At 33.6% G+C, this 13286-nt stretch overlaps 1 protein-coding gene across 8 annotated transcripts in view; it reads right to left on the bottom strand.

The window, feature by feature from the left end:
• DZIP3 (DAZ interacting zinc finger protein 3) overlaps nucleotides 1–13286 on the bottom strand; it is a 104293-nt gene that overhangs the window by 56884 nt on the left and 34123 nt on the right. For all 8 annotated transcript variants that reach the window (XR_010155684.1, XM_001151742.6, XM_016941613.3 and 5 more), the window contains 6 exons: nucleotides 12378–12458; nucleotides 10936–11060; nucleotides 7713–7827; nucleotides 3852–3971; nucleotides 2212–2313; nucleotides 500–592 (listed from right to left, as the gene is read on the bottom strand). Coding sequence is in view for 7 of the 8 variants with exons in the window: in XM_001151742.6 (XP_001151742.2) it covers nucleotides 500–592; nucleotides 2212–2313; nucleotides 3852–3971; nucleotides 7713–7827; nucleotides 10936–11060; nucleotides 12378–12458 (636 nt within the window). In the remaining variant the exon portion in view is untranslated. The remainder of the gene's footprint in view (nucleotides 1–499; nucleotides 593–2211; nucleotides 2314–3851; nucleotides 3972–7712; nucleotides 7828–10935; nucleotides 11061–12377; nucleotides 12459–13286) is intronic.

The raw sequence follows: 13286 nt of genomic DNA, 5'->3' as shown, positions 1-13286 counted from the left end.
CATAATGTGGTCTATTTAGTTATGAACCAAAAATTCAACAAGATATTTCATTAATTAAAACATAAAATGGATATCATGTGAGTGCATTTTATGTAACAGGTACTATATGTGATGTTCTGTAGATACCTTCATAGGAGGATATTTACAGACTAAAAGAGGTTCAGAAAGTCTAAAATTATTTTTAACCTTAGGTGTCAAAGGATTAATTATCCTTAGTTCACGATATTTTCCTCATTGGTATACTTATGGCATATTTTGTCTTTGTTTCTCTTTTTGTGTCTTTCTCTTTATTCTTAATTTTTTACTGTTCTTAAGGACCACTTAAACATTACTTTGTATAAATCATGGTAATAAAAAGGTTCAAGAGCTCAGTCACCATCAAAGGCAATATGGCTGGAATCTAATTATGATGATCCCCAGGTCTGTTTCAAGTCAAAAATATTTTTCCAAGGAAGGAAAGCAAGAAAAAAAAAAAAAAAGGACAAAACAAGATACTCACCAAAATTTTAACAATTCCAGGTACATCACATTGCAGCATCCTTACCATGTCACCTGTACATCCTTCCTTCAAACATTTTTTCCCACTAAAACTCTAAATTTATTAATAGAAAAAAATAAAAATAGAAAAAATCACTGATGTGCAAATCTGATTATATTTAAATAAATGTAGTTAGAAGCAAATGTTGCTAGACAGTAAACTGGAAGATGTGAATATTTGACATGTAGCTGTTAAAAGATGGTCCATTTCATGTATCAATGGATATCCTATTTAAAATGTATGATTTCACTCTACTTCAAAATCTTCAAGTAGCTGTATTACAGACTAAAATGCATTTGCTGCTTCAGAGAAAGCAACTTCAAGTAAAATGTACTAATTAAGTATGTGTAAAGAGGATTACTGAATTTCTATCAGATATGTGAGGATTCTAGGGAAAAGGAAAGAATAAAAATGTTACATCCTTTCTCTAGTTCTGGCCTGCTATTTCTTTTGGTTAAATTACTTATTTTTCTTTTACTTCTCTTTCTAAAATTCAGTAATATTAATTGCCCCTACAATCAAGGAAATTGTAAAGTATATACCACTTAAAAATGAATAAGTAAATCTTTATACAATTGTTTTTACAGTTTACAATGTGAGTTCATCTGTTTTATCTGTTAATTCTTACAAAAACTCTATGAAATAGGTTTATCTTATCCTTACTTCAGAGCTTAAAAAAATTAGTCTCTGAGCAATTAAGTTACCAGTCTAATATAATAAAACTAGTAAGTGGCTCAGTCTGGACTTGAACCCAGATCTCCCAACTCCATATTCAATCCACTTTCTACTACACCACAATTGCTTTAAACGGGTTTTCTGTTGTTTGTAGAATGTAAACACTATAGAACCACACATTATAGACCCAACTTACAGTCATCAGCTTACTAAAGAGTAATTAATTCAGAACTGGGCTTTGTATTTCCACTTTAATATTAGTGGCAAACAACTCTATTATATGTTATATATTATAATAGTTAATAATTATAACAGTTATGTTATATATTATATAATATTTATAATTATAACTTATATAATTATAATTATATAATTATATGTTATATAGTTATATATAATTATGTAGTTATATAGTTATATATAATTATAACTTATATAATTATAACTATTATATATAATGTATAACCATATGTTATATAATTATATATTATCTATAACTACATATGATATGTAACTATTATAACTAAATATAAATATTAAAAGTTCCATATATATTTTTGAAGACTATGAAATTTGTCCTTGTTCTTCACCTCTAAAATGGAAATCCTTAAAACTGTATAATTATCCTTTCTGTGTTTTTACTAAGAAATTCTATTCTATGATCCTATGTGCATATATGCAACAATATTTCTATTCTTAAGAGTATACATTTCTAAAAGGAAGGGAACAAATTGATAGAAACCACTAAGCAAACCAACTAACTAGTAGTGTATCACCTACAAAGAGCTGTTTAATAAATGATGATAATGAATGAAAAGTGGTAGGGAGATAAGCATCAGAGAGAATTGGGAAAGAACAAAGAAGGAAGTAAAAGAAAAAAAGGAGTAAGTAAAAAGCAGGAGGGAAGTTATGAACAGGAAGAAACGATGGGGAAGACAACAAAAGAGGAAAGGGTAGAGGAAGAAATGCTGTTGTGGTTTTAAGAACGAATATAATACCTGATCATTTTCACCTGGATACTTTAAATTCTTGAACTTTTTCCAGCAAATTTTATGGAAATAAACACAGCAACTTTTACTGCACATTAACTGAAAAAATCCCTGGAAAAAGATAAAAGTAAGTTATCAATAAGGACATGGTGATTCTTGTATAGATAAAAAAAATTATATTGTCACTTTAAAAATTATTCTATAATTAGATAGATTTTACATGGCATTCAAAATTTATCAACAGAAATCAGAGATCACCAAATAACTTTACAAGTCATTTTTACATCACTAAAGATAGGAAAATTAGAACAGTAAAAAAAAGGTCAATAATTTGAAAAAGTTAATATATTTTCCATGTTCTACGTACAACAAAATATCAGAAACCCAGTGAGTGATGTCTACAGAGGAACATGCTACCTACCCATCTTCATCTCCATTTTTACATTTCTCTTTTCCTCCATCCCCAGCTCCATACCATTACTGCCTGAATTCCCTCTGCTACCAATCATGAGAACTCAGATTTGCTGCCTTGCTGACAGCTCCTGAGCTACTGCATAATCCGAGGGTATAGATTGTTTGTCTTTCCCACTGTACCCTGCCTGGAAACTACAACCTTGCTTTTTAAAATTTTTGCTTTGATGACAAAAATTAAATTGTGTGCCCAGGTATTCCTGCTGCTGCATGCTGTTGTTCATTTGATTAGAACCCTAAAGCATTCTTGAGAAACCTTAGGACCATATCACCATGTCATCTAAACCAATACTGAACAAGCCTGACCCTGAGCACTACATCTCACCAGGCTCACTTTTCAATCCCTGTCTTATTCTATTGAATAGATCTTGGTCTTCTCCTTCTTCCCACCTATCGGATTGGCTGTACACATCATGCCTCGCAATTAAGATATCAGTTATTTTTTTTAGAAGTATTGTCTGATTTGCACATCATCTCATCCTATCTTGTGATTTCACAAAGTCTTATTCTGATAGATCCAGAGAGAGAGATCTATCAGAAGTATTCTGATAGATCCAGAGAGAGAGATCTATCAGAAGTATTCTGATAGATCCAGAGAGAGAGATCTATCAGAAGTATTCTGATAGATCCAGAGAGAGAGATCTATCAGAAGTATTCTGATAGATCCAGAGAGAGAGATCTATCAGAAGTATTCTGATAGCTAAATTTCTTCAAATCAAGGCTGGTTACTTTTTCCCCCTGCCAAGGCCCATAGAAGAGAAAACGATCACTTATTTAGTAGTATCATTCCTGCAGAGTGACAGCCTTTCTCCTTAGTAAAACGCTACCATTCTTAACCTCTAACAATTCTAACTATAAAGTAAAGCATTTTTTAGATCATTTTCACTGTATGACTGACTGCAGGAATAATACTTATAACTTCAGATGCATGTGAATGTTACAAAAACCTTAGCGAAACCAATTTATTCTTTTATTGACTCACAGAATATAAATAATTCCTGATCACTCTGAATCTAAGTTCTCATAGTAAAATAACTTTTCAACTGCTTTACCATTGTAATTAAACTAAATGCTCTTTTAAAATATTTTATACATAATATAATTTTTATTATTTTATATAGTTATATATAATTTTTCAATTACTTTTTAAAAATACTGTTAATTGACAATTACAGTACCTTATAACTGGTGTTCTTCAAAATGTCAGCTTCACAAGATCGTTCACAATCTAGGTAACTACAAATCGTCTGCTTCATTATATTGCTTTCAGTTTTCTTGATAAAATTATTAAGAAGATCCTAGATTTTAAAAACAGAAAGAATTCTCATGAATTACTAATAATAAATTAACACCACAATTAAGACTACCCATGTTTTACCTTGGTAATATGTCCATATCATACCCCTTTTCGAAGTACTTGTATATATGTATTTTTTTAATAGTAATAAAACATTTCCCTAATTCAAAGTAAACAATGTATAGGAAGGTCCTAAATTAGAAGTACTGGATTTCTTAATGAATGATATAAACATGGAGAATGGAGAGAAGTGTATGTGTGAAGCCATACATCTCTTTATCATCTAACTCATAGCATAACACCTGGCATATTCCTATCAAGAATTATTTGCTCTAATATATACACACAGAGAGAAAATAAATCACTGGTGTCCAAGAGAATCTTGGCTGGAAGCAACCTGTAGGTCACTGCATTGGCAGTGGAACCACTGTGGTAGTGCAATATGCTATTCACTGCTATAATGGGCAAAAGTACAGTAGAGAAATATGTTTTCAATGTCTTTAGTTACAAATCAGAATATAATTTCTCATTTTAAAATACTGATTAAATGGCCAGAAGTGGTGGCTCATGCCTGTAATCATGGTGCTTTGGGAGGTCAAGGCAGGAAGACTGCTTGAGCCCAGGAGGTCAAAGCTGCAGTGAGCTATGGTAGCACCATTTCACTGCAGCCTGGGTGACAGAATGAGACTCTATCTCTAAAAAATAAAATAAAATAGAATAAAACACATAACAAATAAATGAAATGCTGATTAAATACAAGTGAATCATGTAATCAGGTCTAAAATGATTAGATAAGGTCCTTCATACTTATCCTTTAGAGGGATAGTGTTACAAAATTTCAAATAGTATTACTGCTAATGTATTGAAGGTATATATGATAAATAAGCCTCTAGAAATTATTTCACAAATATCAGCTCAATGTAGGAGGACAAAGTTGAGAAAATTTCCCAGACAGTAGAAAAAAATATCTTGAGAAATAAGAAAATTAGAGACTCAGTCTAGTCTACAAGGCATCTGAATAATAAGTATTTCACAAAGAAAAAGAGAAAATTAAGAAAATATTATGAAATATATAAAACAAGAAAATGTCCCAGAAGCAAAAAACACAAGTTCAGAAAACTGGTGATACAGAAAATATCCTTAACAATTCCCAGAAAGAAGAAAATAAAACAGGTCAAATACAAAAGTTTAAAAATCAGAATGAAATCAAGTTTCTTAAAAGTAATATTAGAAGTTAAAAGATAACAGAAAAATGCTTTTAAAAAATTGGAGGCCAAGGTGGGAGGATCACTTGAGCCCAGGAGTTTGAGAGCAGCCTGGGCAACATACTGAGACTGTCTTTACAAAAAAAAAAAAAAAAAAAAAGGAAATAATAATAATAATAATATTTTTTTAAAAATTAGCCAAGTGCAGTGGCATGTGCCTGTAGTCCCAGCTACTTGGGAGGCTGAAGGAAAAGAATTGCTTGAGCACAGGAGGTTGAGGCTGCAGTGAACTATGATCATGCCACTGCACTCCACCCAGGGTGACAGAGCAAGAACCTGTCTCCGAAAAGAAAAATTATTCTATCCTCAGGCAAGATATGAACAGAGTATACAAAGGATAAATTATTTTGATACTTAAAAGGTCTCAAAAAATTTACCTCCCATGCAAGCTCTCTTTTACGGGAAGCTGCTAGAGAATAGAGGAGTTGCACCACCAAAACAAGGAAGCAACCCTAGGAAGGAAAACTTGAGTTCTGAGAAACAGAGGATTCCACATACAAGAAAGGTGAGGAAAATTCCCAGGATGAGAGTGAAGGGAAACCCTGAGGCCAGCTTAACAAAAACATAACTACCAGTAGGACAGGAGAGAGAGAGAGAGAGAGAGAGAGAGAGAGAGAGAGTGTGTGTGTGTGTGTGTGTGTAGGGGATGTATAAGCAAGCTAAACTCTCATTTTTCACAGTGAGAAGTCAAAAGAGAAAAACCTGGAGATATGTTTTAAATAGCAGTATTTCTTTTGAAAAATAGGTAAACATCAAAGAAAAATGTCTAGAAAGTTGGAAGAATGACTCTAGGAAGCAGAATTTCAGTTAGAGATAACAAAACAGAAACTCTTACTTTAAGTCTTTAAAGATTATTTGACAAACTGAATATATATATATTATTGTGCATAAAATAAAAATTCAGTAAAAAAGTTAGATAATAAAGAAAGCAAAATATTTTAAAAAGAGGAAGAAAAAGAGTAAAACAACCAAGATCAAGTAAGGGACTGCTTTGTAAAGTAGGGATGAAAATTTAGTATTTTTAAAATGCATAAAATTATTACTTTAGCAAGTCAAAATTAAAAGTCATATGATTACCTTGACAATGCCAAAAGCTGTCTGCATGTTCTATTGATTACTGAAAGAAGTATATTAAAATATTCTATTGTGATTGGGGCTTTAAAAATATTTCTCCTTTCAATTCTGTCAGTTTTTGTCCCATATATTTTGAAGCTATATTACTAGGTATATACAAATTTGAGTTATTATATCTTCCTGGATAATTGAATTTTATATTTTAATAAAACGTCTCTCTTTATTTTGAGTAATGCTTTTGGCCTTAAAGTCAGGTAAAACATAAAGATCAAGAAAGATTTAAAGTTTTTTAAAGTTTTGAAAAAGATATGTCATTCAAACATTAACCAAGAGAAACCTGGTTTAGCTATGTTCATATTAAACAAATTAAAAAGACGCAAATGGTTTATCAGATGGGTTAAAAATTACCCAAAAGGTAAAGAACACCCAGAAGGTGTGGGAAAATGAAAAGTCTCACACTATTTGAAGAATATAAAGTGGTACAATTTTCTGAGAGAAAATACAGAGACATATAACAACTTTATAATTGTGTGAACACTTGCTCCACAATTCCACCTTTAGAAATTTATTCTAATGAAACGACGTGAGAAATATGCAAAGATCACTTTATATAAGAAGGAAAAACTGGAAATATTTAGAATAAACTTAGCAGGGAACTAGTTGAGCAAATTAAAACAAAGCTATATAATACATTATTATGCCAAAATCGCATTGTATAATAGTCTAATGACTGAGAAATAAAAAATACTATATATTTATATATATATATTATGCCAAATCGCATTATGCCAAAATCGCATTGTATAATATGGCAAAATCGCATTGTATAATAGTCTAATGACTGAGAAATAAAAAATACTATATATTTCCAGAGTACAAATAAGTGTGCACAACATCACAACTTAAAATCACAAAATAAAAGCTATTGGTGTTTATATGTGTGTGTGTGTGCGTGTGTGTCTGGACAGATATAAATAAAAATGCTAACAATGGTTTTTCCATTTGAAGAAGAAATATAGATGAATTTCATCTTTATCTTTAGGCATTTTTATATTTTCCATGTTTTCTGAACTAAGCATTTAGTACTTTGTAATTTAAATCAACAGCAAAATAATGGTAAAGATAATTAGGAAAAAAAGTTAACAGCTACATTTGACTCTAACCATGCAGGGTACTGGCCTAGTATCATTATTAATTTTCTCATTATTTGAAAATGTTAACACTGCCACCTCACTTCTCTCTCCTTGTTGAATCATACATTCTGCACTAGGTAATGCAATAAAGGTTGTTTCTTGTATAAAAAGTTATGTGCCAATAAAAGAACATGCTTGCTGTAAGAATATGATATAGTTGGTTATTCTGATTAGTTACAAATAAAATGTTACTCTTAAATAATTTCTTACTTTAAAAGTTGTAGGTAAATCTTCATCTTCTGTAGGATCTATGTCAAACCAATGGTCATTTTTGTCTCCAATTTCTTGTAAGCTTTTATGAAATTCTAGCAGTCCTCCATTATATCTGAAAGGCATTTTAAAATAAGGTTAGTTTGAACGGGACTGTGTAGATGCATGGTTTACCAATGAGACAACAAATAACCCATTTTTTATGGTAAATAGGGTGGTGATAACCTCTGGCATGCCATAGAAATACAACTACTAGCACTCTCACCTGTGGCAGATTGGCATGAAATACAGGTGGAAGGGGAGGCACAAGATTATGTAGTAGCTCAAGCTTGAATAGTATGGGGGCCATGGTAATTAAAGGGACTGTAGAGTTGGTTGGCTTTAAACTATCTTGGAGGCCTTGAAGAAAGAGAATGACAGGCACAGGTCAGCCAACTATTAACTCAGGATACACTGTGAAAGCCAGAAGGCCTCTATGGGGGCAATTGAAAGAGACTCTCATCCCCTATGGCCATAATCTGTGCTGAAAATAAGGCCCAAATTTAATCATAAAGTGAAACAAACTGATATTGAATGCACAGCCTCAACAAGACTAATACCATCAACTCAGGACACTGAAAACTAGAAGGCCTCTATGGCAACATCAAAAGAACCTCCTCTAGACATAAGGCAGACTATGCTGAAAATGAAGCTCAGGATTTAACCATAAGGGTAGAACAGCTGCAAAAGAGACCCAAAACACAGCCTCAACAGAACTACACTAAAATTAGGGCTTTGATATGCAATGAGTAGACCCTAGGATCTAAAATGGGGATATTTAGGTGAATGTGCTTAAATTCAATATTTAAGGAATATTGAATCCTTAAATTTCCCCCATGAACCCTCTTGACTGGCGAAGACCTCTTCCTTGCCACAGGAGAGCAGCCTACCTTTATTTAGAGACCATGCAAAAATATCAGCTGAGATGTATGTCTCAAAAGGTGATGCCCTTCCTTCTTAAGATCTTCCCCTACTGGCTGGGTGCGGTGGCTCATGCCTGTAATCCCAGCACTCTGGGAGGCTGAGGTGGGCGGATCACGAGATCAGGAGATCGAGACCATCCTGACCAACACAGTGAAACTCCATCTCTACTAAAAATACAAAAATGAGCCAGGCATGGTGGCGCATGCCTGTAATCCCAGCTACCTGGGAGGCAGAGGCAGGAGAATCCCTTGAACCAGGGAGTTGGAGGTTGCAGTGAGCCGAGACTGCACCACAGCACTCTAGCCTGGCGACAGAGCGAGACTCCGTCTCAAAAAAAAAAAAACTTCCCTTACCTCATTGCCTTCAGACAATAAATCTAAGGTCAGGTGGAGAGCCCAAGTGAGAAAACAGAGCCCTTGCCCAGGACGAAAAAGCTTGTTAATCATAAGAATTGCAGAACCCTACTAGAATGTACTGGCAGAAACATGAGTGGGAGTGGATCTTTAAAGTGCTGAACCAAGGGTAAACACAAGGCTGAATGGGGAAGTGTACACTGATAAGGAAAAACTCTTCCGTAATTCAAGATTTACTTTCCTAGAAAGGACACCTGAATCCAGTCCTAATATGGTGCTGAGAAGACTCCTTGAAACTTGGACACAATAATGGTCTATAGTAAATTAAGAAGAAATGCTGAAAATTTTTTGAGGAATATTAAAGGAGTCAAGGAAGTGAGAAGGTTAGAATTGACTTACTACATAAAAACACAGAACCCACCACTAATTCAGTGTTCCTAGAAAGGCTCAGAGGACACCCCATTCATTAATACAATAAGAACTACAGAGTAAGAAGGGCACCAGTGTCTTTGAGGAGCTCAGTGGTGGTTGTCCTCTATAGGCCAGGGATGAAAGTAATGATACTGCCATACAACTGGACTTTCTAGTGTCAATGATCTGGAAAATGAATTCTCTCCAATGCTCATCAGTAAAGAGAATAAAAAACAGTTTTCACATCTGAGGAAGGACAGCAGGATATATTCTTTGTTCTTGTCTCAGGCTATGTTAATTCTCTTACTTTGTCACAGTATAGACTGAAGGAATTTGGATCATTTTGACATTCTACAAAGCATCACACTAGCCCCACTATATTGATGGCACATGCTGCTCAGACCCAGTGAACAAGAAGTGAGATGCCTTGTGGATACCCTAGTAAAAAAACAGGCAAGCCAGAGAATAGGACATCAACCTTACAAAGAATCAGGGAACTACCACATAGGTGACACTTTTAGGGATCCAGTGGTTTGGCCCAGCAGTAATCCTTCATAAGAGTTTGCCCAAGCAAACTTTTCCAAATTCATCCCTCAGATCTTAGTCAAACATTGTTTTCTCAGGGAGACTTCTGATTCCCAGAACCAGCCTCCAGGAAACACTTCAGTTATTCACTCTAGTTTCCTTCATAGCTCTTTATCCTATCTCATAAATATTTTATGACTGATTAGTTGATTAAGATCTATATCTTTCACTGTACTTTCAGTTACATGAAGACAGGAACTGTATTTTGTAAACCACTGTAACCTCAACACCTAACAGTTTCTGGAATATAATGGATACTTAGTAAATAAAATGAATGAATGATGTTACAAATGGTTATGGATCTCCATATAGGAAGTAAACAGATAATCTGTATAGTTTCCTCCATACAATTTCACTTTCTTAAAATAAGTAGTAGCCAATACTCCAAAAACTCAGCATTTGGACCCTTTTCAACTCTTTATAAGCTCATTTTATACTTTTAAAAACTATTCCAAGTTAGTGGTGATAATACTAATAACTCCAACCATAATTTATTTATTAAGTACAGCATTTTTGTGTCCTAGGCAATGTTAATCACCTGCAAAAGCCTCATGAAGTGAACCCTACACTATTATTAGTTCTATTTTAGAGATAAGAAAAAAATATGAGGCTTAACAACATTAAGTTTCTTAGCATAAGTGATAAAAAATGTAGCTGAACCCGGGTCTATCAGACTCTAAAGCCTATGCTCCTAATGTTAATGCTAGACTGCTTCTTATTGCTATGGCCTGTTAAGTTTGCTATTTAATATTCTCAACTACATTAAAGAAATTATACAAATAGGCAAAGAAGAAAAGGATAAAACAGTAGAGCACAAATGTCACAATGCCTGATATACTGTGCACACTTACTTCCATTTCACAATGCTGAGACTTCACAGGCAACATCTACCCGTTAATTAAAATCCTTACCTCTTTTGAGCACATCGCAGTAAACCACGTCCAAAATAAACTAAAGACATAAAGTTTTCACAAATTTCATTTTCTTGGATCATCATCTTCATCACCAGAAATTTATTCTCAGCTTCTGTATAATCCTGTAGTAACATAAAACTAGGTTTGGCTGCTGTAAAAGTGAATTTTTTTTTTTTTACAATAAACAATTACTTCTCAAACTGGAGAAATTAGGGCAGCTTTAAAAATAATCCAATCATCTGGTCTTTTATTCACATTCTGAATCCTGGCATCTCTGTATGTGATTACAAAGATCATGTAGTCAGTGTTTAAAATATTTATTTATAAATAAACTTAAGACCTTCTTTAACCAATATTTCAAAGTGAATATTAAGATGGTAACAAAAATTTGTGTATCTAAAACTGGCAATTAGGCATGGTGGTGCACACTGATAGTGTCAGCTCCTTAGCAGGCTGAAGCAGGAGGATTGCTTGAACCCAGGAGTTAAGTCCAGCTTGGGCAACATAGTGAGACGCCATCTTTTAAATACATACATATACATATCTAACTGGCAAGTACTACTAGCCAAAATAAGGGCTTTTCTGATAACTGTTAGAGCACAATTCTTTATCATTCTTCCTAATGGGAGCACAATTCTTCACAGTATTTCAGATAGAAAGTAAGTGATTTGTTGCCCATAGATATAAACTCTTTTGGGGAATCACCACCTTAATCATAAACAACATAGGTCTGGAAGTAAATATCAGGATCTGTTATAATAGATGCTTCAGTGAAAAAGGCATAATGGCCTCAGTCTCTCTAGAAAAAAAAAGCTGGAAAAATGCTGCCTGGCCTTACTTTAAAATATTCTCTAGTACATCACACTAAACAATTAGTACTACATTAAAGTATTTAAAATAGAATGTTTTCAGTTTCGCTGCTTATCAATTCTACTTCACTTGTTAATTCTAATTAACAAGTCATATTTATATATTTAATTTATGAAGTCAGAAATACAGATTTGGGAAGAAAAAATAAGAGAAATATCAAAGCTATGAAGAAAATATGAGAAATCATTAAAAATCAGAAAAAAAAGGAAATGTTAAATTCAACAGAACCCTTAGAAATTATCTAGTTAATTCCCAGATTTGTACTTATTTGCACTTGTTTGACAAATAATTTGAGGTACAATTCATATTTTACAAAAGGGATACGATTAAAACCAGAGGGATTAAGCTATACTAGAAAATGGATTAAAATGTATTATGTAAGTGAAAGAAGCTAAATAATTTTTTATTTTACATGAATGGTAAGCATTCAAAAGATAAATAAAAGAAATGAAGTTATAAGCTAATATTAAGTTTCCTTTTTTAATATTTTTAGTTTCATATTATAATCTTTGGCCTGATTATTCCAAGATGTAAAAAGATTTATAAAGGGCAAATAACATGTTACATACCTCTTTCTTTCCTCTTTCAGTGAGTGCTACTCCATATAAAAACAGTAATGTCAAATAATAACCAATATTAATCTGGTGTGCCTACAAAGAAAAAAATATGTTAATTGGTTATTTAGACTAAGCTACTTTTCAGTACAACAAGCTTAATTAAATATCCTAAGCTTAATTAATAATTATTAAAACAAGTAAAAATTATCAAAACATTATCAGTCATCTAATAATAACGATAATGTATTTTAGATATATTTGATAATTTGACCCAGGAAGAAAGAGGATAGTCAATAATCTCAAAATAAAACATTAAAATTTAATCAAAGGAAAGGATATGGAAGAAAGATGGCCAAATAGAAGCTCCAACAATCGTCACCAACACAGGAACACCACACTGAACAAATACCCCATAGAAAAGCCCCTTCATAGAAACAAAAATCAGGTGAGTGATCACATTACCTGGTTTGAACATCATATTAAGGAAAGAGGCACTGAAGAGGGTAGGAAAGACAGTCTTAAGTTGCCTATACCATCCCTTCCTCCATCCCCTGACTACAGCTATGTGACATGGAGAGAGAATCTGCGCTTGGGGGAAGGACTTTGCACTGGAACTCAGTGCTGCCCCGTCACATCAGAAAGCCACACTGAGCAGAACTCAGTCAGTGATCACGGAGGTAGCATTTAGACAAGTGTTAGCCATAGGTAAATTGTCCATCCCAGCAGTCAGAGCCTGAGTTCCAGCAAGCCCTGCCAGTGTGGGCCAAAGTGCTCTGGGGTCCTAAATAAAAGGCAGTCTAGGCCACAAGGACTGCAGTTCCTGGCCATGTCCTGGTGCTGTGCTGGGCTTGGAGCCAGTGGATTTGTGGTGTATACAACCTAGTAAGATACCAGATGGGGCAGGCAAGGGAGTGCTTATGT

Source organism: Pan troglodytes, chromosome 2 (genome assembly GCF_028858775.2).
Source record: "Pan troglodytes isolate AG18354 chromosome 2, NHGRI_mPanTro3-v2.0_pri, whole genome shotgun sequence".
Lineage (NCBI taxonomy): Eukaryota > Metazoa > Chordata > Mammalia > Primates > Hominidae > Pan > Pan troglodytes.
Note: the sequence above shows the minus strand (reverse complement) of the source record. Positions and strands in the feature narration are given on the sequence as shown.